Source organism: Lemur catta, chromosome 23 (assembly GCF_020740605.2).
Source record: "Lemur catta isolate mLemCat1 chromosome 23, mLemCat1.pri, whole genome shotgun sequence".
NCBI classification, from domain to species: Eukaryota; Metazoa; Chordata; class Mammalia; order Primates; family Lemuridae; genus Lemur; species Lemur catta.
Genome location: NC_059150.1, coordinates 5,525,651 through 5,551,624, shown reverse-complemented (window position 1 = coordinate 5,551,624; position 25,974 = coordinate 5,525,651). Strand labels below are relative to the sequence as shown.

The following is a 25,974-nucleotide window of genomic DNA, read 5'->3' as shown; positions in this document are numbered from 1 at the left end:
CTAAACCACACACTCCAAAAGAAACAAAAAAGAAACAGAACAACTAAATCACACCCTGAGAAAAATGAATGTTCTTATCCTTGAATGCCAAGTAATCTTTCCCTACTCTCCATATTCCAATTACGAGACACATGATGTCAATGAATTTTAAATGCATTGCTTAATTCAAAGGTAGGTACCTGGAACAAGTCAAGAGTATTTAATGTGGATAATTACCCTGGCTTTGATGGGATCAATGATTTGACACATGCTGAATTCAATTACTTTTAGGACAAAGGCCAAGCACTTCAAGTTTAGAAGTCGTAACTTAATTGTCTAGACTTGAGAGGCAGGGACACAACCATTTGTTAAACTGGGATGTTCTCCAGAGAGCCTCAAAACACTCTTTCCAGTTTTTCTCCAATCTCATCTGAACTGCTATAAAAATACTCAAAGGAACTTCATAAAGATTTGGAATTCGTAACTGATGGTGTGCCATAGTTTAATTGGCATCAATTTTTCTTTTTTAGTAGTACATAAAATAGTACTTATTAAATTCAATGGCATCTTTGATTTGATGAAATACAGTTTGTTTGTTTAATAGGTTTTCTGGGCCCAAGTAGCAATAGAGGTCTGATTAAGTTGGCAACATTTATCTCTATTTGTACTATGGTCAAGAACGCTTACTGGTTGGTCCAGTATGTTTCACTATTACTAAGCTAGGCACACATAATTTGCACTGAATTACCATAATGGTCAACAGTGGTGCAATGGGGGTGGGGGGAAGAGCAATCTAAAAATGTTTCTATCCCCACGCAGCAAAATGTAAAACCTCCTTCTTATCCTTTCCCCACCGCCCTTTTTCCCACAGTGGGAAAGAACTAAATAGCTGTGGGAAGAACTAAATGAAAAATAGGGAAACAGCATGCAAAAAGAAAAGCAAGGCATATATTTGGGTCTAGACCTGAGTTGTCAATTGACAACAAATCCATATGTATTACCAATATCAAATCTTCTTTAATAGGCATCTATTTATATTAATCTGTGTGGAAATTAAGCCATTTTCCATTTGTTTCTTCTTAAGCAAGCAATGACAGTATGTTTTCTTTTTTATAAAGAAACAGAGTCTCGCTCTGTTGTCCAGGCTGGAATGCAGTGGTGTGATCACAGCGCACTGCAGCCTCGAACTCCTGGGCTGAAGTGGTTCTCCCATCTTAGCCTACTGAGTAGCTGGGTGCATGCCACCATACCTGGCTAATTTTTTTTTTTTAATTTTGTAGAAACGAGGGGTCTCACTATGTTGTCCAGGCTAGTCTCAAATTCCTGGCCCCAAGCAATCCTCCTGCCTCAGCCTCCCAAAATGCTGGGATTACAGGCATGAGCCACTGTGCCCAGCCTCGATATTATTTTTATACTCAAAGAATTTTAGATAGCCTATAGGCCTGTCTTTGGGATTACAGAGAGGTGTTTAGTTGGGGAAAGTAGTGCAAAACAATTCTGAGTAACTCTGTCTCTATCACATCATGTCCAAAGAGTTTTGATGACAGCAAGAAAGGCACACAGAGGCATTTAAGTCATTCTTTTTCAAGGTAGGGAGACGATCAGATCAAATTACCCCCTTTCTTCTCAAGTTCCATTAAAAACCTCTAACAAGATGTAAAGAAACCAACATCTCTTAGCAACTAGGAAAGGCAGACAGAAATAGGGGGGAAATGGAAATAGCATTCTTCCACCAAGTCAATTGCTGGAATTACATCATCTGAAAATGTGGCCAGTGCAAAACAGCTTTTACTAAAGATTCATACCTCAGAGTTAACTTCTATGTCAGTATCATCACTTAAGGACTTAGAGTCCTCAAGGTCTTCATTTTTTTCCACTTTAGTCATCTGTGAAGGCAAAAATGTCTCATTAATAAGGTTTACGTGTTTTAGATGAGGCTATCACCTAAAAGCAGAAAAGAAACAACAGCTTCAACTTAAAACTCACATTCTGCCTCCATCGGTACACTTAATGAGAGAGCTTAAATGCAAGACCAAAAACATGATTCTGTACACACAGGTGACACTTCAGTGGCACCAATGATTGAAAAGCACCCAGATGAGTTATCAAATATCTTCTGCATTCAGAAGAGAGAAGATGCCCATATTTATGACTTTCAAGAAAATAAACAATATCAGAATAGAAAAGCTACAATTATTAAATATAGAAAATTTTTATCTGGGCATATGGGAAGAATAAAAAATTATTTAAAAATTTTACTTTTCACATTCAAAAGTAAAACTAGTTATATGATACTCTGCCTGTCCTAGAAAAATATGCCCATAGAAATGGAAACAAAAAGGTCAAGAAGTGTGGGGAATGTCTTCTGAATTTTAAAATTTAGAATCTAAAAATTTTTAAATTAAAACCGTAGTTTTATAGTATAGTAAATGGAATAAAAACAACTATGAAACAATTACAAACCTCTGTATAGCAACCTTCTCATAAAAGTTCAAGTATTTTAAATGCCATCTCTCTCTACAGAAGTTTTCAAATGTCACTTTTGTCTTCATTCCAGCCACCTGCAATTCCTTCTAATGCTACTCTTATAACTAGTTTAAAAGAGCCCAACCATCTATCTGCCCACAGCAAACATACCAGGACATCCTTCAGGAACTCAAATCCCTATGAAAATCCCTTAAATAAAGAAATAAATAAAAAGGATGACCCAATTTAGGTCTGTTTTTCTTTGCTATATTTACTCAATGGATGATTACTGAGACTGTTCTATGTGCTGGGTACCGGATCCACTGCCCAATTTAAGACCTGGGCACATTTACTGTATGACTCTTCACCTTGATGTGTTCACACCAAATGCACTCAGAGTTCTAAAAGAGGAAAGCTCTTTTCTCCTATTTTAACTCTAAAAAAATCTATCATCTATCTTTCCATTTAGGTATAAAATGGTTATAGAAGCTACTGAGATTTCCAAGAAATAAGGATTTTTATCCTACAGGCTGTTGAGACCACTTAGAGCTTTGCCTTATTAACAAGGCAAGGTTTCCAGAAGACAAAACTTCACAGTGAAAGATTAGATAAATAGGGGAAAAAAGGGGGGGGGAGATAGTTTATTGGTTCTAATGAAGTAGGAGCTTCACCATGAAACTCTATCTTATTTTTAAGGCAGCCTTGGTTAATTTAACGTGAATCTTATAACTGGATATCAAAAAATATTAAAAAGTAAAAAGAGGGATTATGTAATATGTTGTATGAAGAGACATAAAGAGACCTGAAGAGATTATACCATGAGCACATAAATACAGCCAACATGAAATTTTCCCACAACATACCTTTTTGTCACTCACTTTCCCTACTTCTTCACTTGTTTGTTCAGTATCAGCAGATTCAACTTTTATTCCAACACCTAACTGCTCTGATACTGACTCATTCAAAAACCACAAGTCATCTGTAGTATCTGAAACAATGGCAGTACCCACATCCTAATAGAAAAAAACAAACATGAGTTTGTAGTCAGAGGCTTATCAGAGATGTTGAACCAACACAAATGAACCCAAAACTCAGTTATCTTCACACTGCATCTCCAAAGAACATCTTGCCTTTCTTCAATGGACTCGTGTTAATTCAATAGATCCAAGATATGTACTTGGCATCTACTATGGACAAATTAACGGATGAATATAAGGGTGCCTGGCAAGGAACTTTCTATTTTCACACTAAATTGGGTATAGTACCTGAGAAACAGTACTGAAGAGCTTCCAAGGTAAGGACTCATAGTTGCCCAAGTAGATAGAATACATTCCCTACATTCTTTTCACAGATCACACACTCTGAGAAGCTAGAAAAGATACCATTAGTTTTGACGTGTTCTTTCCTTTAATGGTCAATGATGCTTATTGAAGAAATACGAGAAACACTGATGGTAACCCAAACCTTTTGCCATGACACCGTCTGAATTCTTAAACACCTTTAAATATATAAAACTAATTTTCTGTGTTCATCTTTAGACATTTTATTATATGCTTTTCTACAATACTCATGAGACAATTTATTATTTTGCCACCATACATATTCATTTATTCAACAAATCCTCAATAAATGTCTGTTATATGCCAGATACTGTTTTAGATATCAGGTGATGGAACAGAGTGGTGAACAATACAAAAGCCCTGGGCCTTACATTTCAGTGAGGTAAACAGACAACAAATATATATATACAAAACGTAAGTAATATTTTTACAAAGTACAATGGAGGATATTAATAAACATAAAGCAGCAGAGTGGCTGGGGAGGGGATATTACTGGTCGTGTGTTTTGGAGGGCCACCACTTACAACAGCTGCAAAACAAAAAGTGAATGTATACCACTGGAACTACATAACATGACAGCCTTGGTGACCAGAGATGACCTCTTTGAGGAAATTACATTTGAGCAGAGTCCTAAATTTTGAGAAGGAAATGAAAGGATGTGGGTGAAGAGTATTCCAGAAAGAGGAAAGAACAAATTTAAGGTGCCTGAGGAAGAATTTTGGGGTTACAGCATCAGAAAACAGCCTGGTGTGCCTAAAATGCACATGGTGAACAAAGAAAAATGACAGGAGGTGAGGAAGGAGGGGGCTGAATCAGTTATGGCTATGGTAAAAAGTCTACATTTTATCCTACTTGCTTTCTGAAGCCACCAGAGATACAATATGGCAGTGATATAATATAACTTTACCATTAAAAATTTACTCTTAGCCTGAGCAAGAACAAGACCCCATCTCCACAAAAAACAGAAAAATCAGCTGAGCATGGTGGCACACGCCTGTAGTGCCAGCTACTCAGGAGGCTGAGACAAGAGGATCGCTTGAGCCCAGGAATTTGAGGTTGCTGTGAGCTATGATGACACAACTGCACTCTAGCATGGGAGACAGAGTGAGACTCTGTCTCAATAAATAAATAAATAAACAAACTCTTTAAAGCCAGGCATGGTGGCTCACACCTATATCCTAGCACTCTGGGGGGCCAAGGCAGGAAGACTGCTTGAGGTCAGAAGTTTGAGACCAGCCTGAGCAACAGTGAGACCCATCTCTACTAAAAAGAAAAAAAATTAGCTGGGCATGGTGGTAAGAGCCTGTAGTTCCAGCTACTAGGGAGGGTGACGCAGAAGAATCGCTTGAGCCCAGAGGTGGAGGTTGTAATGAGCTATGATGATGCCACTGCATACTCTAGTCTGGACTAGAGTGAGACCCTGTCTCAAAAAAAAAAAGGGCCGGGCCGGGCAGCGGCTCACGCCTGTAATCCTAGCACTCTGGGAGGCCGAGGCGGGTGGATCGCTCGAGGTCAGGAGTTCGAGACTAGCCTGAGCGAGACCCCATCTCTACTAAAAATAGAAATAAAAATTATCTGGACAACTAAAAATATATATAGAAAAAATTAGCCGGGCATGGTGGCGCATGCCTGTAGTCCCAGCTACTCGGGAGGCTGAGGCAGTAGGATCGCTTAAGCCCAGGAGTTTGAGGTTGCTGTGAGCTAGGCTGACACCACGGCACTCACTCTAGCCCGGGCAACAAAGTGAGACTCTCTCAAAAAAAAAAAAAAAAAAAAATTTACTCTTTAAAAAGACTGAACTATTCTATGAACAAAAATAGAAACAGCTAGAGCAGTTGTGGTATGAGGTTTTATTACAATACCTGTATGAAAAATGATGATGGCTTGAATTAGGGTATGACAGTGCAAGCAGTAAAAACTGGTTATAGCTTAAATGTATTTTGGATAAAGAGCTGATAACCTGAATGAGGGCTCTGACAAAGAAAAGGAAATCAATATCTCCTTAATATTTGGCTGGAATAACTGGGTAGATAGAAGATGAAAGAAGAAAGTCTAGGGAGTGTTTGATTAAAAAGATAAATAAATAAATAGCCCAGGCACAGTGGCTGATGCCTATAACCCCAGCACTCTGGGAGGCTGGAGTGGGAAGATCACTTGAGGTCAAAAGTTCAAGACCAGCCTGAGCAACATAGGGAGACCCTATCTCTACAAAATATAAAAAACTTGCCAGGCGTAGTGGTTCCTGTCTGTAGTCCTAGATACACAGGAGCCTGAAGCACGAGGATCACTTGAGCCCGGGAATTCTAGGCTGCAGTGAGCTATGATCAGGCCACTGAACTTCAGCCTGGGTGACACAGCGAGACCCCACCTCTTTAAAAGAAAAAAAAAAAAAAAAATCAAGAGTTCTGGTTTGGGCTGGGCGTGGTGGCTCACGCCTGTAATCCTAGCACTCGGGGAGGCTGAGGCGCGTGGACTGTTTGAGCTCAGGAGTTCAAGACAAGCCTGAGCAAGAGCTAGACCCTGTCTCTACTAAAAATAGAAAGAAATTATATGGACAGCTAAAAACATATATATACGAAAATTAGCCGGGCATGGTGGCGCATGCCTGTAGTTCCAGCAACTCGGGAGGCTGAGGCAGGAGGATCGCTTGAGTCCAGGAGTTTGAGGTTGCTGTGAGGTAGGCTGATGCCATGGCACTCTTAGCCCGGGCAAGAGAGTGAGACTCTGTCTCAAAAAAAAAAAAAAAAGAGTTCTGGTTTGAACATGTTAAATGTCAGATCCTTTAAGTGGAGGTATTAAGTAAGCAGCTGGACATGGAAGTTGGGCATTTAGGGGAGAGGTCAGGGCTAAAGATACAGATTTGCACATCATATACATTCACATGGTATTTAAAGTCACAGCAGCAAATAAGAATTCTTAGAGAATACAAAGTGTGGTCAAGAGTAACCAAGAATGTTACTCTTTCAAAAGAAAAAAAAAAGTCCCCCTTCAAATGTGAAATTTACCTGATTTGTCTGTAAATCAGTTGAGCCATTACTTCTAGGGGTATAGTTGTTTCTCAAGTTTCCTAAAAACCACCAAGGCAGGCCAGCTACATCCCATTCCTCAAAACCAAGGTCCAGCCTAGTTGTCTCATCTTGGGTTAAATTTTCTATCAAGTCTTCACCTATAGAAGTCAAATGATAATATCTATATATGTAACACTTAACCAAGACTTTCTTCAGAATACTTACAACTTCTTTATAAGATAGGTAAAAAGAGATTCCTATTCTCAGTAAGAAAGAACTAGAAATTAAGTATCTGTCTTAGTGTCAGAGCCCAAATCTCCTCCCCTGTTTAGGCTTCATTAGCAAGTAATGACACTAGAAGTAGATAATCACTTGTCAAGGAATCTAAAGTCTGAAAGCATCTGAACAATGACATTGTTCCTAAAGGATTCTGAATGTTCTGAATGGTCATTTACTGGCATTGTAAACATTCCTACCAACTGTAGTAACTTAAAAGTTACTTACTCTAGTATATAATGCCTCATAATAGTTTGATTCACTGCACTGCAAATGGTGATACACAGTGGCCTAATCCTTGTGATTGACGCAAGGTGGTACAGACCATAATGGGCAATCACAAGGTTGTCAATGCAGTCTCACTGGTGCCATATATTTTGGGACATTTCTCAATAATTCATATGTTTTGGTAGGTAACAACCATTATAAAACACTTAACTAGGTTGTCCAAATACATACATACATATGCCATTTCTGGATCAATGGGCTCTTTTGGAGTTAAGTATATAGAAATACCACAAATATTAAGGCCCCACATATTTCAAGTAAAAGATCTCGAATGACATTCAAGGCATTTACTAATATAATTTGTTGTTATCACATGAAATTCTTGTTTCTCATCCTCCAGTCTTTTCTGTTGTGCTCTACTCTTTTCCTACTTTCTCGCTCTCTTTTACCTCTTCCCAATGCATTAGGCCTGCTGATGGCAACCACGGGCATTTAAATATGCTAAGGTACATATGGTTCAAAGAATTTCTGCAATAAGGCCCTCTCTTCCCGGTTCTTCTGGAGTCGAGAAAAGCTGGGTTGAGAGGGCAAAAAACAAAAAAAGAATTTCTGCAATAAATGAGTCCCTGTCAGAATATAAGCTTACCCCATCCACTTATAAATTATGCTTATCCTACCTACTAAAAGGCACATCTGTGGCCAGGGAAATTTCAACTACATTTTTATTTACTCATTGCTGAAATTATTAGAAACCAAATTCCTAAGATGGTGCCATATTAAAGTATTTTCCTCTACTCAAGCTCTACAACTTATTGTGAAGGGAATGAAATTAGGTCAATCTTTTCATAAATAAAAATTCTGTCCTATCTATAGTCCTTCTTGAAAATACTAAACTAGTCCCAAAATTTCCATCACAAACTACATATAGTCTCTTAAATTGGCTGTTCTTTTAAACAGCCTTTTGAGGAGAAACAAGGACCTGGATTTAAAGAAATAAGATTACACACTTAATATCATATACAATGAAATAATTCTGAGGTAACTAGGTAGCCCAAAATTCAGTTTATGTTCAAATGCAAATTAAAACAATTCAACATAATGAACTGTTTCAAATTTAATTTAAACATTTAAAACAACTTCAGCAGCATAACTTTCTGGGACATAGCTTGAGACCAAACCCGCCATTGGTCCAAGTGTGAGCCAGGTGCCTAGACTAGAAACTCTCATGACGTAAAATGTCTTTGGGGAATTTGATTTCATACATCTTTGCCAAAAACAAAATAAAACAAAAAAACCTCACATGATTTTAGGAGGTATTTTACAAAGTGGAGTTTTAGGGCAAATATCAGTTAACCCATTTTGCCTATATCAATATCTAATAGGATGGCAAAGATGCGGTGACTACCATCCAAGGAAAAAGAAACTACAGGTTAAATATCACTTATCCAAAATGCTTTGGACCAGAAGTGTTTTGGATTTCAAATTTTTTCAGATGTTGGAGTATTTGCATATACATAATGAGATACCTTGGGGATAGGACCCAAGTCTAAACACAAAATTCATTTATGTTTCATATATCTGTATAGCCTGAAGGTAATTTTATACATTATTTTTAATAATTTTGTTCCTGAAACAAAGTTTTGACTGCAACCTGTCACATAAGGTCAGGTGTGAAATAGTCCACTTGTGGCATCATGTCAGTACTCAAAAGGTTTCAGATTTTGGAGCATTTTGGATTAGGGAAGCTAAACCTGTAAAAGGCTTCTTATTAACTCATTCTTGGCCCTACGATACTAAGTATATCTTATCTCTGCAAACTTAAAAATCTATGAAAATTAGCTTTTGCCTCAAGCAGACAAATCAAAATAAAAATTCTAACCAAATCAAATATATACAGGGGTACCAAGATTAAAATGGCCAAGGCAACTTAATTCATATATAGACAAAATTCACCAGGTAACAAACTGATAAAGGTGTAGCTATCTTCTATTAGCATGCCAGCTAATGGAAGGGTCTCACATCATCCTAGTAATCATGGGTTGCTAAAAAAGCACTACCATCTTCATAGTTAACAATGATGATAAAAGGTTTTCAGAAAAGAATGAGAAATTATGACATATACCTCTCTTCACGTGAAGAGACAAAAAAACAAACAAACAAACAAAGAGAAACAAGTCTACACAGCCTTAACCTAAAACATACCTGTTCTAGAATTCCTGCATTTATGCTGTGAGGTAGGCAGTGTGGGAATATCGCCTTCTTCAGTTCTTTTCCTGGGATTGGAACTTTCCTCAGCACTTTGCTGAAAGAAGGGAAAGGTGTCTATCAGTGTAGCAGAAATAACTGAGACCAGGGGATGTAGCAGTTCCATTCTGGCTCACCAGTTAGTGTGTAACACAATGGGTTACACACAAGAAAGAGAACTCTGGAGTTCACAACAGTCATCAAGTAAAGGCAACACCTCTCCTCAACCCACTGTGAACAGAGCTAGGAGAATCCCAAACCTGGGGGGAAAAACAGATTTTGGCCTTTATGCAAAGGTTAACAACAGGCTATCTGTATAAAGCCTCTAGCCTACTACAAAATTAGGCATAATTCAGAAAACATGTGAAACCCTCACCATCTACCATGATCATCATAAATTTTCCCCAGGTTTGAGGAAGCTTTAGGAAATGGCCTGACATGAACTTAACTGCAACAAACCTGTTAAAATCTAATAAAGCAGTTTCCTCAAACACATACACACACCACACACACACAGACATACACAGACACACACAAACCCAAAGAAAATGCAACTGGAAGAACTGAAGATCAGAAGTGCTACATCCCAAAGAAAGATTCAGAGACTGGAACTCTGTTATGGGCAGAACAGAGAAGGTTCACTCTGTCCCTGGTCTGTGAGCTCCCAAGAACCTTTCCTATTAAATTCTTACCACATTCATGGAAAGGTCTTGGGAGTCCAAGATCCATAGGTACAGAGAAGGGGCCACTCTGTACAACAAAAGAAGTCACCGTGTGGTGATTTTACCTTCAGTTGGTCTTGACTTGGAATATCCATACTGTGATCCTGTGCGAGAGCGAGAGTCTGAGCAGCATCTGGATAGCAAGTAAAACAAAAGGAAAACCTTCCCTGGTAATAACCATTCTTTCCACACAAAAAGGACCTCAGAAAACAACCCTAGAGCTAGGTTTGGTCCCTAGAGATGTACTTCTCCATGTCCGCTGGACAAGGCTCTTATTTACAAGAAGGAAAAAATCAAAACTGATAAAAATGACAAAGACCAAGACAGGCCATATTCAAAATATATTACCAAAATATAATCTGGGGAAAAGTGAAAAATGACCAAAAATTGTTTTTCCATAGCAGGCTTTCAAAATTTTACATGAAAAGTGTTTCCAAGCAGGAAATAATGGAGACTATTTTTGTCATCTCTTCCTGTATTACCAAATTTGCCTAGCTTATAAACAACAGAAAGTGTTTGGCTTTTTAAATTTAATGTTGATTTTCAAGTGTTAAAGTTATACAGGATTATGAGATCTTAAAATCTGGAAATCTTCCCAAAACTTGCTTCATAAAACAACAGCGTCTTCAAGTAAACCTACATTCTAAGTGTCAATAATAATTTCATGGTTTAAATTCCCATCGCCTATATGTAGATTAGATGTTTTTCATCAAGTCTTTTTTCCCCAGTTACTATAAATATTTCCTAAGAAGAAAGAAGAGGCAGATAAAAAGTTTTTCTCAAGGCCAACATAAAGAAACAAAGAAAACAATAACCCAAACAGAAATTCTGAGATACTGCATTGGTCTAAGAGAGAAATGTATTCCAAGGACTTAGAAATTTTTCAAGCAGAAGAGAAACACTTGACTACAGGAAAAAAACAAGCTGCAGGCAATTTAATAATGTGGACCATCCATTATGTGAGGCTACATGTAACTGAGATGCACCCAAATAAGTCTGTTGTGGATCAAGTTCATCAACCACTACCAGGTTCAGAGATAGGACATGTGGAAAACATCATCCTCATCTAATAAAGACTGCTAAAGAAAGAAAACAGATCCTACAACTGGTCTGACAATTGAGTTGTTTTGCACAAAGTAAACATTTTAAAACTTGTAATTATAAAAAACATTATTTCCAGGCATTTTTATAGATAAAGGGAGACAGTGAAAAGTTCAAGAGATGGCATTTTCTGGCCACAGCAGTCTTCAAAGCAAGGTTCCATTAACACACAATACAGGTGCAGCAGTCCTTTAATAAAGTAATTTTATTACTAATGTCATTTATATTTCTAAAGCCTTACTACCTTACTTAGGTTAAGACAATTACGAGAAAAAATGAATCATCTGGGGAAACCACAATGTAAAAGAGAAATTTTAAAATAAATATAATGTTTATCATATCCATTTCATTTTATTAGTATACAAGGGAAAATTTGGAGAAATGATTTAGAAAGAACCACCTTCACTTTAAATAATGGCATTTTCTTCAACCATCAAAATAAAAGGTTTAACCCATTTGCAAAGGTGTAAAATAAATTATATGAACAGCACTTTTCTCATTTGTCCTTTCAAACAAAACAAACACATGCAACCCAATTTATGAAAACCAACAGAGATGGCCAACCACAAGCACCAACACAAGTGCAAGTCAGAGTAGATAATCAGAATTACTTGGGGGCAATTCCCTGGTTTTGATCATTAAACTATAGTTATGTAAAATGTTACCATCTGGGAATCTAGGTAAAGAAAATATAGGAACTCTATATAATATTTTTCAACTTTTTTGTTAAATCTGAATTTTTTTTAAATGAAAAATTAAACAATAAAAACATTTTAAAGATTTGATGTTCAGAGGAAAAGAATTTGTAAAAAAAAAACTGGGGGAACAAATTCTGTTACAAGCAAGGGTTAAGAAGACATCATTATATGGCCCATAGGAAGAAATCTCTGTTCTACCACTTATCAGTGGTATCTGATCTTGGGTAAATCCATTATGTTAAAAAAAAAAAAAAAACAAAACCTCAATTTCTTCATCTACTGACTCTCCTCACAGGATTGTTGTGAGGATCAACTGAAATGTTTGCTTATAGAAATGCTCTTTATAATATATGGCATGTTAAATTATGCAGAAAGTACAAGAAAGAAAATGAGAGGGGAAAAAAGTAAGAATTATATCCACTGTAGATATTCAGAGAGTAGATCAATTGGAAAACAAATTTGGGGATGGCCAAAGCGGGTAGAAAAAGGAAAAAAAATTTTACTGAAAGAGTGAATGAGTAATTATAGAACCCTCCATTTCAAGCTGTCAGTGACTATCCCAGGAAAGCCATACTATTTCACAAGTGACTGAATTCCAATAAAGCTGCCATATCATTTGCAAGGCCTTCCCTCTCAAACAGAAATTTACAGCCATATGAAGCGGGTGAAGTGGGCAAATGACTCAATGAAACCAACAGGCTTCAAAATTCAATGTAAGTTCAAAATCATGTTTCCACATGAGAGCAAAGTCTCTTGCCCAGACTTTAACAACTAAATCTTCACTGAGAGTGAAATTCTTTTCAACCTATTTCAACCTATTTCAGTAAACTATCAAAAGATAGCCAATCTAAAGAGATTACAGGCCGGGCATGGTGGCTCACGCCTGTCATCTTAACACTCTGGGAGACTGAGGTGGGAGGATCACAAGCTCAGTAGTTTGAGACCAGCCTGAGCAAAAGCAAAACCATGTCCCTACTAAAAATAGAAAAAGTAGCCCTGTGTGGTGGCACTCGCCTCCAGTTGCAGCTACTCGGGAGGCTAAGGCAAGAGGATCATTTGAGCTTAAGAGTTTGAGGTTGCGGGTGAGCTACAATGATGCCACTGCACTCTACCCAGGGTGACAGAGCAAGACTGTCTCAAAAAAAAAAAAAAAATGACAAACTTGGGCTTTCTTCAAAGCAAAATATTACCTAAAATCTAAATTGAAGCTCACAAAAGGGCTTCATGTAGTAGAGGGGGGAAAAAAACTTTCATTATTTGAAAATGAGTGAGACAGAGTTACACTTCAGTTGTACCCAGCTTATTCACTTATCTCTAACACACCACCATTTTGGAGACCTCAGACCCCAAAGCAGCCATTTTCCTGCACATACCTAATAGATAAATTCAAAGAGTAGTATTTAGAAAGGTCTGGAATCAAGCAAAAGATTAGACAAACTGGCATTCAGATAACAGAAAGCTAACACAATTAGGTGAAAGGTTCTTGGAGGATCTTTATAAGGGATAGATCAGACTAATACCACCTGAGCTCACAGAATCTTAACATGACTAAAAGAGGGACAGGCAGACCTTATAATGAGTGTGATGTGATAAAACACATCAAAGTACAAAGCACCACCTATAAAGCTTTCTTGGCAAAAAATTTAAACTTCAATCTATTTAAGCACTACTAATTTACTGAAAATGGGGGGATAAAGAAACATATTAAACACAATCACAAGGATACAATTAGCAAACTCCAGAATGTGGAAAATTCTACAGAAAAAATGACTCAGTTCTTCAACAAATAAATGACATGAAAACAAGAGGGTTAAGTTTATAAATTAAAGGCACTTATCAGATACAACCAAATGCAATGTGTGGACTTTGGGTCCTGATTTGAACAGGCCATATATATTTTTGAAATAACTGGGGGAAACAATACATAAACTGCTAGGATTATGGAATTATTATTGATTGTTTATTATTAATTTTGTGTGTAACAATGGTATTGTATGTTTGAAGGAAAAAAGACCTTAACTATTAGAGATTTTTAAAAGTATGTCTAGATGAAGCAAATGTGACAAAATGTTAACAGCACGTCTAGGTCAGCATCTCTCTATCCTCAGTATGTTTGAGATTTTTCACAATGAAAAGTTAAGTAGCACAGTACTGACGCTCTTGTGACATGTAGTATATATTCCTCCCAGTCATGCCAAAGACAGCACTCCATTTCCACCTTCGCCCTCCTTGCTTTCCCATCGTTTGCCCCCTTGAACTCAAAGCTATGACACAGACTGCAGAAATATGATGTGACGTACCTGTAGTAGCAGTGGCTAAAGTGACAAGATTCTTTCTTAGCATATCATACAGAGGGCTGTTTAAGAGATAAAACAAAAAATTAACAACTCCAAATGCTACTCTGAAGGCATCAGTGGTTTTCCATTAAATATTAAATAGACTTCTGGTATGTTATCTCCCAGCTTTCTCTACAAGGCAGAGAGAGGAAGAATCTTATCTCCAGAATAGATTTTAATTATTTAAATATTAAGAAGTTAATGCCCAGGCCCTTGTGTTACTTTGCCCCCATTAAAAAAAACGGATTTACATTTTATTTCACTAGTTAACAGGAATCCAAGTGGGGAGATTTCCTTTGGAAACTATTCCTTCCTTCTAGGAGTTAAGTTTTAGATTTTAATTGGAGAGTGGGGGTGCAGAGGAGTCTTAATTTAAGACAAAATGAGCTTAGAAGAAAAAGTCATCACAAAGCTATAGAGAGAGAACACTGGTTTCTAATTACTAATTAGCTTTTGACTGTATAAGCTAATGACCATATAACCCATGCAGCTGGAGAAAAGTTAACAGGTCAGATGAACTCTGCTGTGATTCTTATTAGGCTCATCATCAACCTCAAACTGCTCAGCAATTCTACATTTCTCTTATCTGCTCACTCTTCCTCTCTCTCCAACAATTATTATACAAAATTCTAAGCTGGTCATATCAAGTTCCCTCCTACCCAGGCCTATACACATGATGTTAAATCTGCCTGAAGCTCTCCTTCAACCTCCTCTAATCTAGTGGTCCCCAACCTTTTTGGCACCAGGGACCAATTTCATGGAAGACAGTTTTCCCACAGATGGGGAGATGGTTTTCGGGATAATTCATCGTGCAGTCAAACCTCTCTGCTAATAATAACCTGTATTTGCAGCTGCTCCCCAGCACTAGCATCACCCCCTCAGCTCCACCTCAGATCATCAGGCATCAGATTCTCATAAGGAGCGTGCAACCTAGATCCCTCGCATGCGCAGTTTACAGCAGGGTTCATGCTCCTGTGAGAATCCAATGCCACTGCTGATCTGACAGGAGGCGGAGCTTATGCAGTGATGCAAGCGATGGGGCAGGGCTGTAAAGACTTTGCTTGCTTGCCCGCTGCTGAGCCTGCTTCCTGAAGGGCCACAGAACAGTACCAGTCCGTGGCCTGGGAGTGGGGAACCACAGCTCTAATCAACCTTTTAATTGTCCTTCAGCTCCCAGCTCAAATTTCACTGAAAGAAGCTTTTCTTAACTCCTAACACTCTAAATCCCACCCACTTCCTGCTTCATGTACCTCTTTTCTGTGGCACTTATCATAGTGTAATTTTACCATGTACTGGTGTGATAATTTGATTAAGATGGGGAAGAGTATCCACTGTCTCACTACTCTGAATAGTCCACAAAATCAGAGACCATCCATGTTGCTCACTACTGTATTCTCAGTGTCTCACAGGCTACCTAACACATAGACCTTTTGCTTAAGCACTTGAGGACTAAAGTAATAAAAAAAATTAATAACCTACAGAGATTAAGTGGCTAAGTATAAGCCCCCAAAAAGATTCACAAATCCTCACTCTTTTTACCTTGGGTCTTTGACGGAGAAGCTCTGACGTCCTAGTAGCTCTCCCAAAAGATCTCCACCACAATATACCATATGCTGCTCCTGCTGATCATAAAGTTGCTTCACCATTATATACTGACCTAGATAATGCATGACCTGTGTGGGAACAAAATACCATGAAATGATCTGTCCACTGGCTGCCAAAAACACAAATTAATTATGAGGAGGTAAGGTAAGTTAGTTTTCTTTCTTTCTTTCTTTTTTTTGAGACAGAGTCTGGCTCTGTTGCCCAGGCTAGAGTGCCATGGCATCAGCCTAGCTCACAGCAACTTCAAACTCCTGGGCTCAAGCTATCCTCCCGCCTCAGCCTCCTGAGTAGCTGGGACTACAGGCGTGCACCACCACCCCTGGCCAGTAAGTTAGTTTTCTAGAGAAAGACATAACACATTTACAAGACTGCCAGTGCTTGTGCAAGGGGTTCTACAACAGGAGAGTTGCTCCCAACTACCATGTCCATCTAATCATTATTTTTCTGCCAATTAACACACTCAAACTTTTTAGCACAGAAATGTACTGATCTGACAAAGAGAAAAAGTGGTGAATTCACCTGATAGCCTCTTAAAATTTTCTCACCAGTCCAAATAAAGGGGTCTGTTCTATTACTAGAAATAATAAACTTTAAATTCGCCTGGATCATAAAATATTTTCCAAGTCCAGGGGCACATAAACAACCCATTCTAGGCTTTTGATGTGTGTTCACCTAATTCTTTTTGGCAAATAAAGTCAAAAAGCTTCAACATTCAATAAGCCTTCAGCACTGTAAGTACATAAAACATAGAATCCAAATGTTTATCAGATAAAAATTTAATCTATCTGGCTTTTTTCAGAGTTCACAAAATGGAAGGGAAGACAATCAAGTTCATCATTCAAAACTTAAAAATTATCTAAAATGTAGATGAAGCATGTTAAAGTTATCAGAATCAAAATCTAGACACTAACGTTAAGAAAACACTGACAGAGCTGGGGAAGAGCATGAAGAAAGAGAGGATTCTCATGCTTGGATACCTGATAACAAAAACTATCACAAAAGACTGCCAAAAACCACAATCTTTGCCATCTTGTCAGATCAATAAATAAAACAAAACACAACACAACCTTGCACAAAGGCCATCACAACCTTACACAAAAAATACTTCTACAAGGACATCTGCCCAGCAACTGCCTGTCCAACCTCTGACTGGCATCATCCTTGTTACTGATCTTTGTAGCCAATGATAGTTACTTCAAAACAATTATGTTATCTCCTCATTTTTTCCTTCAAAAACCTTTGTGGGCCTGGTGCAGTGGCTCATGCCTATAATCCCAGCATTCTGGGAGGCCAAGGCGGGAGGATCACTTAAAGACAGGAATTCAAGACCAGCCTGGGCAACATAGCAAGAACCCATCTCTACAAAAAAAAAATTAAAAAAAAAAAAAAAAATTAGCCAGGCGTGGTGGCATGCACCTGTTCCCAGCTATTCCGGAGGGTGAGATCAAAGGATCACTGAGCCCAGAAGTTTGAGACTGCAGTGAGCTATGATCACCCCACTGCACTCCAGCCTGGGCAACAGAGCAAGACCTTGTCCCAAAAACAAAAAAAAATCAAACCCCTTTGTCTGCCTGAATACACAGAGTTTATTATGGCATGGATCTACTCCCACTGCAATGCTCTATTTCCAAATAATTATCTGTTTTTTAGAGAGCCTCTGTTTGTTATGTAGGTTGACAAGCATTTCCTATAACCTTTAATATATCATCCAATTTGGTACCTTTTGCCAATGAACTTGGCTGAATTTTATGATTAACAAAAATAATTAAATCTATTGAAAAGAAATGTTTTCTACATATGGCAGATTAAAAATTTTTTTACTTAATAATTAAGTTCACTTAATGTCAGTAAAAATTTTGTTGTCACAGATCACAAGCCAACCAAGGCAGTTATCTTTATCTTTAGGCCTCAATGTCTCAGAAATTATTAGATATCTGCATGAAATTTTTCCAACACTATTCCCATTATATTGGAGTAATGATGTTCCCAGGTTCCCATTGTTCCTCCCACACCCTTCCTTCCCCCATGTCCCAGTATTAATGGATTAGCTGAGCATTCACACCTAATCAACTACTGAGTAATCTAGGGAGAAATTAGTCAGGAAAAACATCTACTAGAAGAAACAGTTCTACACTTATGTCTATCTAACTTTCAGAAAAAATAAATCCACTCTAAGTATATAAAACAGGATTTTCTAAAACACTGCTCTAACTTTGTATACAAATACTACTATTCTCATTATATCATACTGCCTCAACACATACACTGAGAACCAAGATTTAAAACTAAAAATCAGGAAACTCCCCTTCATGCGCTAGGTAAAGGTTCATAATAGAAAGTTTATTGTGTAAACTTAGGAAAACACTGCCATGCTAATGAAGGAGATAGCATAATTCATCATAACAACTTTAATGACATAAAAATCCAGAATTTAATAATTGTTTGGGAAGAAGTCTTACATACGTATCAAAATTTTAGAGATACAGTCCAAAATGATGCACTTGATTTAAAATAAAATGTAGATATGCTAGAAAAATAGGAAATGCCTCTAGATTTGTTTCCTTGAGAGGTAATGGCTCAAGAGTATGGCAGTGCTGATAGGTATGAAGCTTTTAAGAAAAGTCAAAAAATAAGTACATAAATAAAAAGGTTGATAATTTTGTTTTCTCTGTTTAGGAACAGTTAGATATCTACCCTACTAAATATAAGCCATTCCAACAGATTAACATTTTAGTATTAAGTCTTTTCCACTTAAAGAATTTCAATTTGGTTTTGTTTAAAAAAAACCTTCAAAAGTTAAATAAGTTATTTAAATGCATAAGTGTTTAAAGTAACTCAGTGCTCAGAAGACTGTCTGACATATTTATAATGAAAACTACCACATTTAATTCCTGCCTCATAACACAAGCTATAAATCACAGTGTCATTTTTTTAATCTGTATGTGTTTTACATTTTAACTCTTGGATCAATGAATTCATGGTTAATATTATGTTTAGCTTATAAATGCTTCAAAAACAAGGAAATGAGAAATCCAACTTTTTTTTTATTTCATTTGAGAAATCAAACTTAACAGTCTTTAAAACACAGCAAAAGGTGCCCCTCCAATACTTCAGAAATGGAACTTCCTTTCTTAGGACTGATTTCAGAAGTACATACTTGCTGACTTCTATTTCTCAACAGTTCTTAAAACAGAATTTTCTTTGTCTGATGGCTTACCTCTTTAACAGTGAACATTTCACCTTGTGCACCTGCTGCCTGCAAAATCTTCAAAAGTGGCAGTTTTGGTCGTACCTGATGTAAACATAAAATAAATCTGCTATTTTACATTTCGATTAGGTTTCTGAAATCCTTAGAACAAGAGAACTTCCTTAAACATGTTTTTTACAAACAAGCACTGATAGAAATTTATCACCTAATAACGTACAATCTTCCAATGCATAAAGTAACTAGAGATGATCAGAATACTACTTGCTGCCTTTCTGAAAAATCACATTTTTAAAAGATAACACATTCACACTAGGATGGCTACAAAACAAAAAAAAAATTTTTAAGGAAAATAAGTGTTGGCAAGGATGCAGAAAAATTGGAACCTTTGTGCATTGCTGGTGGAAATGTAAAATGGTACAGCTGCTGTGGAAAACAGTTTGGCAGTTCCTCAAAACGTGAAACGTAGAATTACCATGACCCAGCAACGCCACTCCTAGGTATCTACCCAAAACAACTGAAAGCTGGTTCAAAGCCCACCCAGCAACACCAAAAAAAAAAAAAGAGAGAGAGACAACGTAAATCTGGGACTAAACTAAGTATTTTGTACATCAATGTTCATAGCAGCATTACTACAAATAGCCAAAAGATAGAAACAACCCAAATGACCATCAGTGGATAAATAAACAAAATGTGTTACAACCGAGAGATAGTGACTCTTTGTTTGCTACCTCTTGACTCTGACTGTGGAGTCTTTGGCCACACAATTTTGTTTTTTAAATTTCACATGATCAAATTTCTCTCTCTCTTACAGGCTCGTCAAGTTTTGTCTTAAGACATCCCTCATTCTAAAGTTTTCACAAATATTTCACAAATATTTCACAAATATTTTCTGTTTTTTATTTCACTTTTTACATTTAAATCTTTAATCCATCTAGAATTTGTTTTTGTACAACGTTTGAGATGTCTTGTTTTCTTCCGGAGATAGCCAATTATCTCAAAATCATTTACAGTCATGCATCTCACTTAACAAGATTTCAGTCAACAACAGACCACATATACCACAGTGGTCCCTTAAGATTATAATGCAGCTGAAAAATTCCTATGGCCTAGTGACATACTAGTGCAACACATTACTCACATGTTTGTGGCATTGCTGGTGTAAACAAACCTGCTGCACTGCCAGTCATATAAAACTATCACACATACAACTATGCACAGTACTTAATACTTGATAATGATAATAAATGGCTATGGTTACTGGTTTACGATTTTACTATACTTTTTATTTTTAGAGTGCATTCCTCCTGCTTATTAAAGAAAATAAAAGTTAACTGTAAAACAACCTCAGGTAGATCCTTCAGGAGGTACTCCAGAAGACATTGTTACCATAGGAGGGGACAACTTCATGTGTGCTACTGCCCCTAAAGACCTTCTAGTGGGACAAGACGTAGAGGTGAACAATGGTGACACAGATAATCCTGACCCTGTGCAGGTCTAGAATAATGTGTTTGTGTCTTCATTTTTTTTTTGTTTGTCTTCAGACAGAGTCTCACTCTGTTGCCTAGGCTAGAGTGCCATGGCCGCAGCCTAGCTCACAGCAACCTCAAACTCCTGGGCTCAAGTGATCCTCCTGCCTCAGCTTCCCCAGTAGCTGGGACTACAGGCTAATTTTTCTATTTTTTGTAGAGACGGGGTCTCGCTCTTTCTCAGGCTGGTCTCAAACTCCTGACCTTGAACGATCCTCCCACCTCAGCTTCCCACAGTGCTAGGATTACACACGTGAGCCACCGTGCCCGGCCTAAAGTTGCTTTTTAAAGAAAACAAATTAATTATAACAAAGTGCTGGTGACAGAAAACAAATATAACCCGGACCCAAATTCTCCACTAGTTACCTCTACCCTAAAACATGCTAGTTTTCAAAATGTACCATTTGGAGCAATCTGGAACCTCCAAATATTTATTTAGTCAATGGTCAATTCAAATTTATGAATGCTGGTACTGCTTACCCATTGCTCTAATATGTCATTTTTAATATAATTATTTCTGCTCTGTATAAAATCCAAGTCAGTAAAGCCAGTTATATGCCTTAATTCAATTTTTTTAACTTAAAGAAAAATAGGAATATCCAAAAATGATTTACCTGATTGATTTGTCCTGAAGAGATCCTACAAGCACTGTCAGATGTTGAACACTGGGCAGAGGTGGAAAATGATGTCATTTTGGCAGTGAAGAAATTGCAGTCTGTGGGTAAAACTAAAAGAAAACAACATTCATAAAATTGATTTCTAAAGTAGAAAATTCTCTTTGGCGTTTATCCAGCAGAAGTAAAAGACACATATAACACATATAACAGAACACCCTACACAAATGCTGAGGTTATTCATATCTTCTGATCACTTTCTAGTTCAGATCCTGCAAAAAACTGAAGAGCTTAATTAAGAATCACCTATGCTTCCCTCAGATGAAGCCTGAAACAGAAATACGTTCAGGCATGCTCCAACCTCCTCACTGAGGTTAACAAGTAAATTGTTTTAACTGAAAGTCAAATTTACAATCATTACCTCCCCAATGGATATCAGCTAGTTCTTTAGTATCTCCTCCTCCTCTTGGCCAATGTTCAAGAGCACCCTCTAGAAGACAGACCCAGGGCTGGGAATTTACCAAGATAAGTCACAGATTTAAGATTCCAAGAAGACTTCCAGGAAAACCTCTGCAACATGTTGGAACATGTCTTGAGAAGGGACCACAGAAAATGAGAATCAACATTTTCAGTGTCAATTAAAGCAACTTTTAAATGTACCAAATCCTGGCCAGGTGTGGTGGCTCACACCTGTAATCCTAGCACTCTGGGAGGCCTAGGCGGGAAGATTGCTCTAGGTCAAGAGTTTGAGGCCCGCCTGAGCAAGAGCAAGACCCCATCTCTACTAAATATAGAAAAGAATTAGCCAGACAACTAAAAATATATAGCAAAAATTGGCCGGGCATGGTGGCACATGCCTGTAGTCCCAGCTACTCGGGATCCTGAGGCAGGAGGATTGCTTCAGCCCAGGAGTTTGAGGTTGCTGTGAGCTAGGCTGACCCCACGGCACTCTAGCCTGGGCAACAGAGCAAGACTCTGTCTCAAAAAATAAAAAAAATAAAAAATAAATGTATCAGCAATTACATACCTACAAAATGGGTTAAACCAAGATATACATATATTATTAAGGAAAAGAAGTTACTATGAATTGAAGAGTATGGTTTACTTGAAATTTTTCACGTTCTACCTTTTCACCTTAAAAAAAAAAAAAAAAAAAGCCACAGAGAAGAAAACTAGATTGCCCAGGCTGTTTGTTCTTGAACTCCTGGGCTCCAGTGATCCTCCTGCTTCAGCCTCCAGAGTAGCTGGGACTACAGGTGCAAGGCACCACACCCAGCTGGAAAATAGATTTTTAAATAAACTTGCCTGAGTTACCTTCATGCCTTTTTATAATAAATAGGCAACAATAAATTAGTGAAATTTATGACTAACAAGCCCCATCAGGGAAAGGGAGCGTACAAAAACAGTTTACAAATATACTGGCTGACGTAAGGAGGTCCCTCACTCGTCTGAAGAGGCTTATTAGCCATAACAAAGTATCAATTCCTCCCCTCCCCCATCATCTTCCCTTCTTACTGACACAGGAAGTCAAACAGGACACAAGCACAACTACAATTTTAAAGCCGCCTTTTAACTGGCATTTCAAACCTTATAAGTATAAAACCAATTCCTGATCTCCCCAAATCTGCGAGACCTGTACTCTTCCCTGTGTCAGTAAGTGGCAACTCCATCCTTCCAGTTACTCAGATCAATAACCCTGAAACCATTCTTGACTCCTCTTTCTCTTACACTCCACACCCAGTCCATAAATAAATTCTGAAACTATTATCTTCAAAATATTTCCAAAATCTAGCCACTTCTCACTAGTTCCATTATTATTACACTAAATCCAAGCCACCTACCTCTTAATTGCATTAGCCTCCTCAAAGAATATAGGAATAACAAATCTTTTTCTCCTATACTCTCACACAACAATCAATACAGAAGACTTTTGTGACCGCTGGACAACCAAGAATTGGGATTTCTCCCCACCAGCAACCAATCAATTCTGTAGCCAACACCATCTGGGTGTCATGGAATTTTACATGGAGAGAGTGTCAGATCCTACAAGTTGAAGGCTCAGTACCATAAGACTGTTCCCCACTTCTGATGCCAATCCCAAGCCCCAGGTTGTTTTACCTCTGCTTCTGACCGACCAGCTATTAAACTGGGGTTCCCATGACCCCCTCCTTGAGTTTAATTTGCTAAAGTGACTCACAAAATTCAGGGGAAACACATTTACTGATTTTAAGGATAATACAAAGGACACCAGTGAACACCAGATGGATAGGGCAAGGTATGGGGGAAGGGGCACAGAGCCTCCACGGTCCTCTCCAGGAGCACCACCCCACCAAGAAGCTCCTTTTTGGGGTTTTTATGGAAGCTTCATTACCTAGGTGCAATTGATTGTATCAGTTAAGTGATCAACTTAATCTTCAGCTACTCTTCCCTCCCCAGAGAGGTTGGAATGGGGCTTAAAGTCCCAACCCTATAATCCTGCCTGGGTCTTTCTTGTGACCAGCCCCCCATCCCGAAGCTACCAAGGGGCAGCCAGCTAGTTGTCAATTCATTAGCATACAAAAAGACATTTATTACTTTGGAGACTCCAAGAATTTTAGAAGTTGCATGCCAGGAAATGAGGGTGTGTGTGTGTGTGTGTGTGTGTACTCCACAGTATCATACCCCCTAAAGGTTTTCTTGCTTCCACCCTTGTCCTCTATTTTTTTGGTTTATGATTAAAAAATCATTTTTTTTTAAGTTTTTTTTTTTTTTTTTGAGACACAGTCTCATTCTGTTGCCCAGGCTAGAGTGCCGTGGCGTCAGCCTCACTCACAGCAACCTCAAACTCCTGGGCTCAAGCAATCCTCCCGCCTCAGCCTCCAGAGTAGCTGGGACTACAGGCATGCACCACCATGCCCGGCTAATTTTTTCTATATATGTTTTTAGTTGTCCATATAATTTATTTCTATTTTAAGTAGAGACGGGGGGTCTCACTCTTGCTCAGGCTGGTCTCGAACTCCTGAGCTCAAAGGATCCACCTGCCTAGGCCTCCCAGAGTGCTAGGATTACAGGCGTGAGCCACCACACTGGGCCCAAAAGGATTTTTTTAACAAAACTCCTACAGTGTCAGGTTCTGTTCAGTAGCTTGCTACTGCTCTTAAGATAAACACATGGTCTAGCCCCTCAGCACATTTCCAGTTTTATCTTGCCCTATTCTTCCCTTTGCTCCTTGCATCTCAGCCATGCCTTTCCTTCCTACCTCAGAGCCTTTGCACGCATTGTTCCCTCATTTGGAGCACTGTAAGTTCTGTGTAAGACTGATTCACCCTAAACCTTCAAGTCTCAAGTTAAATGTCACCTCCTCAACAGTCATCAAGAGATGCTAAAACCATTTAAGTGAAAGTCAAGGGTCAGGTAAACACATGAAGCAGGCTGACCACTTGGACCCTCCCAACCTTATCACTAGAAGAGGGTCATTAACACATCATGTACTACCTGATGTGAAGCAACAGGAAGCAACCAGCACCACCTATTAAATATTCTTGACCAAAAACTAAGAAAGAATCTAAATCTAACTACAAGTTCAACATAACTAGATTTCATCATTAAAAAAAAAAAGAAAGAAAGAAAAATAATATATGAGGAAGGGGGGAACTAAACCTAAATTGAGATATAGTAATACTTAATACCAAGAGGTTCCGAGTATCTCTGACAGATACTTGTTCCACGTGCCAAACTCCAGGGCTTGGAGTAACTTCTTAACACAGATCTTTCCTAATGAAGGAACAAAGCAGCAGCACTTTCGCGAGGTGTCGCTTTAAAACAGCGGTTTTCAAAGTTTAGCGTGTACAAAAACCACTGGGAAGTGTGTTGACTGAAATACACTTCCCTGAGCTCCATCCCCTGAGACTCTTCCGGGAGGTTTGGGTGTGGCCCTAAAATGAGCATTTTTCAAACACGCACTCAAGTGCCCCAGAGGCAGACGGTCCGCAGCCCTAAAAATCACTCTCTTATAATCTTAAGACGCGTCAATGTGATTCTGCCCGCATCCCTCTCTCCCACCCCTTTCTCCAAAGTGCCTCGGTAGTCCTCAGATTTTGCGTCCAGTTAAACACCGTCAATCCGACTACTTCGATTTTAGGGTTTGTCACCTGTCGGCCGAAACTACAGCACGTCACTCGACCTCCACTTTTATCTTCCGCAGGCCCTCATCGCACGGCCCTTCCCCCACCCGCCCTCCTTCCGCCGGGCGCGACCGTCCCCAAGCCGCCACCCACGCCCAGGCTCCACCCGCCCGCTTACCCCCGCTCCGAGGCCGGCGGAATTGGCGGCACCGCTGCCTGCCCCTCACTCTCCACTACCCGCTCCCGGCCTCCCGGCACCCCGCGGACAGAACCCGGAAGCCACACCTTACGGTCGCTCCATGAGTCGCTCCCCCGCCGAGTCCGGGGTGGGGTGGTGGGGGGTGACAGTCACAGGCCCTAAGGCCTCAGCAGCATTTTGAAATGGCGAGGACTGAGGGCGCAACTTCCGGTCTCCCCAAGCCTTTGCACACGAGAGCTTCCGGTGAGGCCTCCGGAAACCATAGATGTGGCAATCAGAGGACTAGAGAGCTAGAAAGTCTGAGCTCTCTCTCTCTCTACC

The 25,974-nt window shown here is 38.7% G+C and overlaps 1 protein-coding gene across 8 annotated transcripts in view; it reads right to left on the bottom strand.

Moving 5' to 3' along the window:
* MDM4 (MDM4 regulator of p53) overlaps positions 1-25,883 on the bottom strand; it is a 58,702-nt gene extending 32,819 nt beyond the window's left edge. For 3 of the 8 annotated variants that reach the window (XM_045536524.1, XM_045536521.1, XM_045536522.1), the window contains exons 1-10: positions 25,740-25,863; positions 21,352-21,464; positions 19,221-19,295; positions 15,938-16,071; positions 14,363-14,418; positions 10,329-10,396; positions 9,500-9,599; positions 6,791-6,951; positions 3,309-3,458; positions 1,785-1,865 (exon numbers count right to left, since the gene is read on the bottom strand). In XM_045536524.1, the coding sequence (XP_045392480.1) occupies positions 1,785-1,865; positions 3,309-3,458; positions 6,791-6,951; positions 9,500-9,599; positions 10,329-10,396; positions 14,363-14,418; positions 15,938-16,071; positions 19,221-19,295; positions 21,352-21,429 (903 nt within the window). In that variant the 5' untranslated portion in view covers positions 21,430-21,464; positions 25,740-25,863. Of the gene's footprint in view, positions 1-1,784; positions 1,866-3,308; positions 3,459-6,790; positions 6,952-9,499; positions 9,600-10,328; positions 10,397-14,362; positions 14,419-15,937; positions 16,072-19,220; positions 19,296-21,351; positions 21,465-25,481; positions 25,557-25,632; positions 25,709-25,739 lie in introns of those variants that run through there. The other 5 variants (XM_045536517.1, XM_045536518.1, XM_045536519.1 and 2 more) reach the window with 5 other exon arrangements.
* Positions 25,884-25,974: the final 91 nt, after the last annotated feature.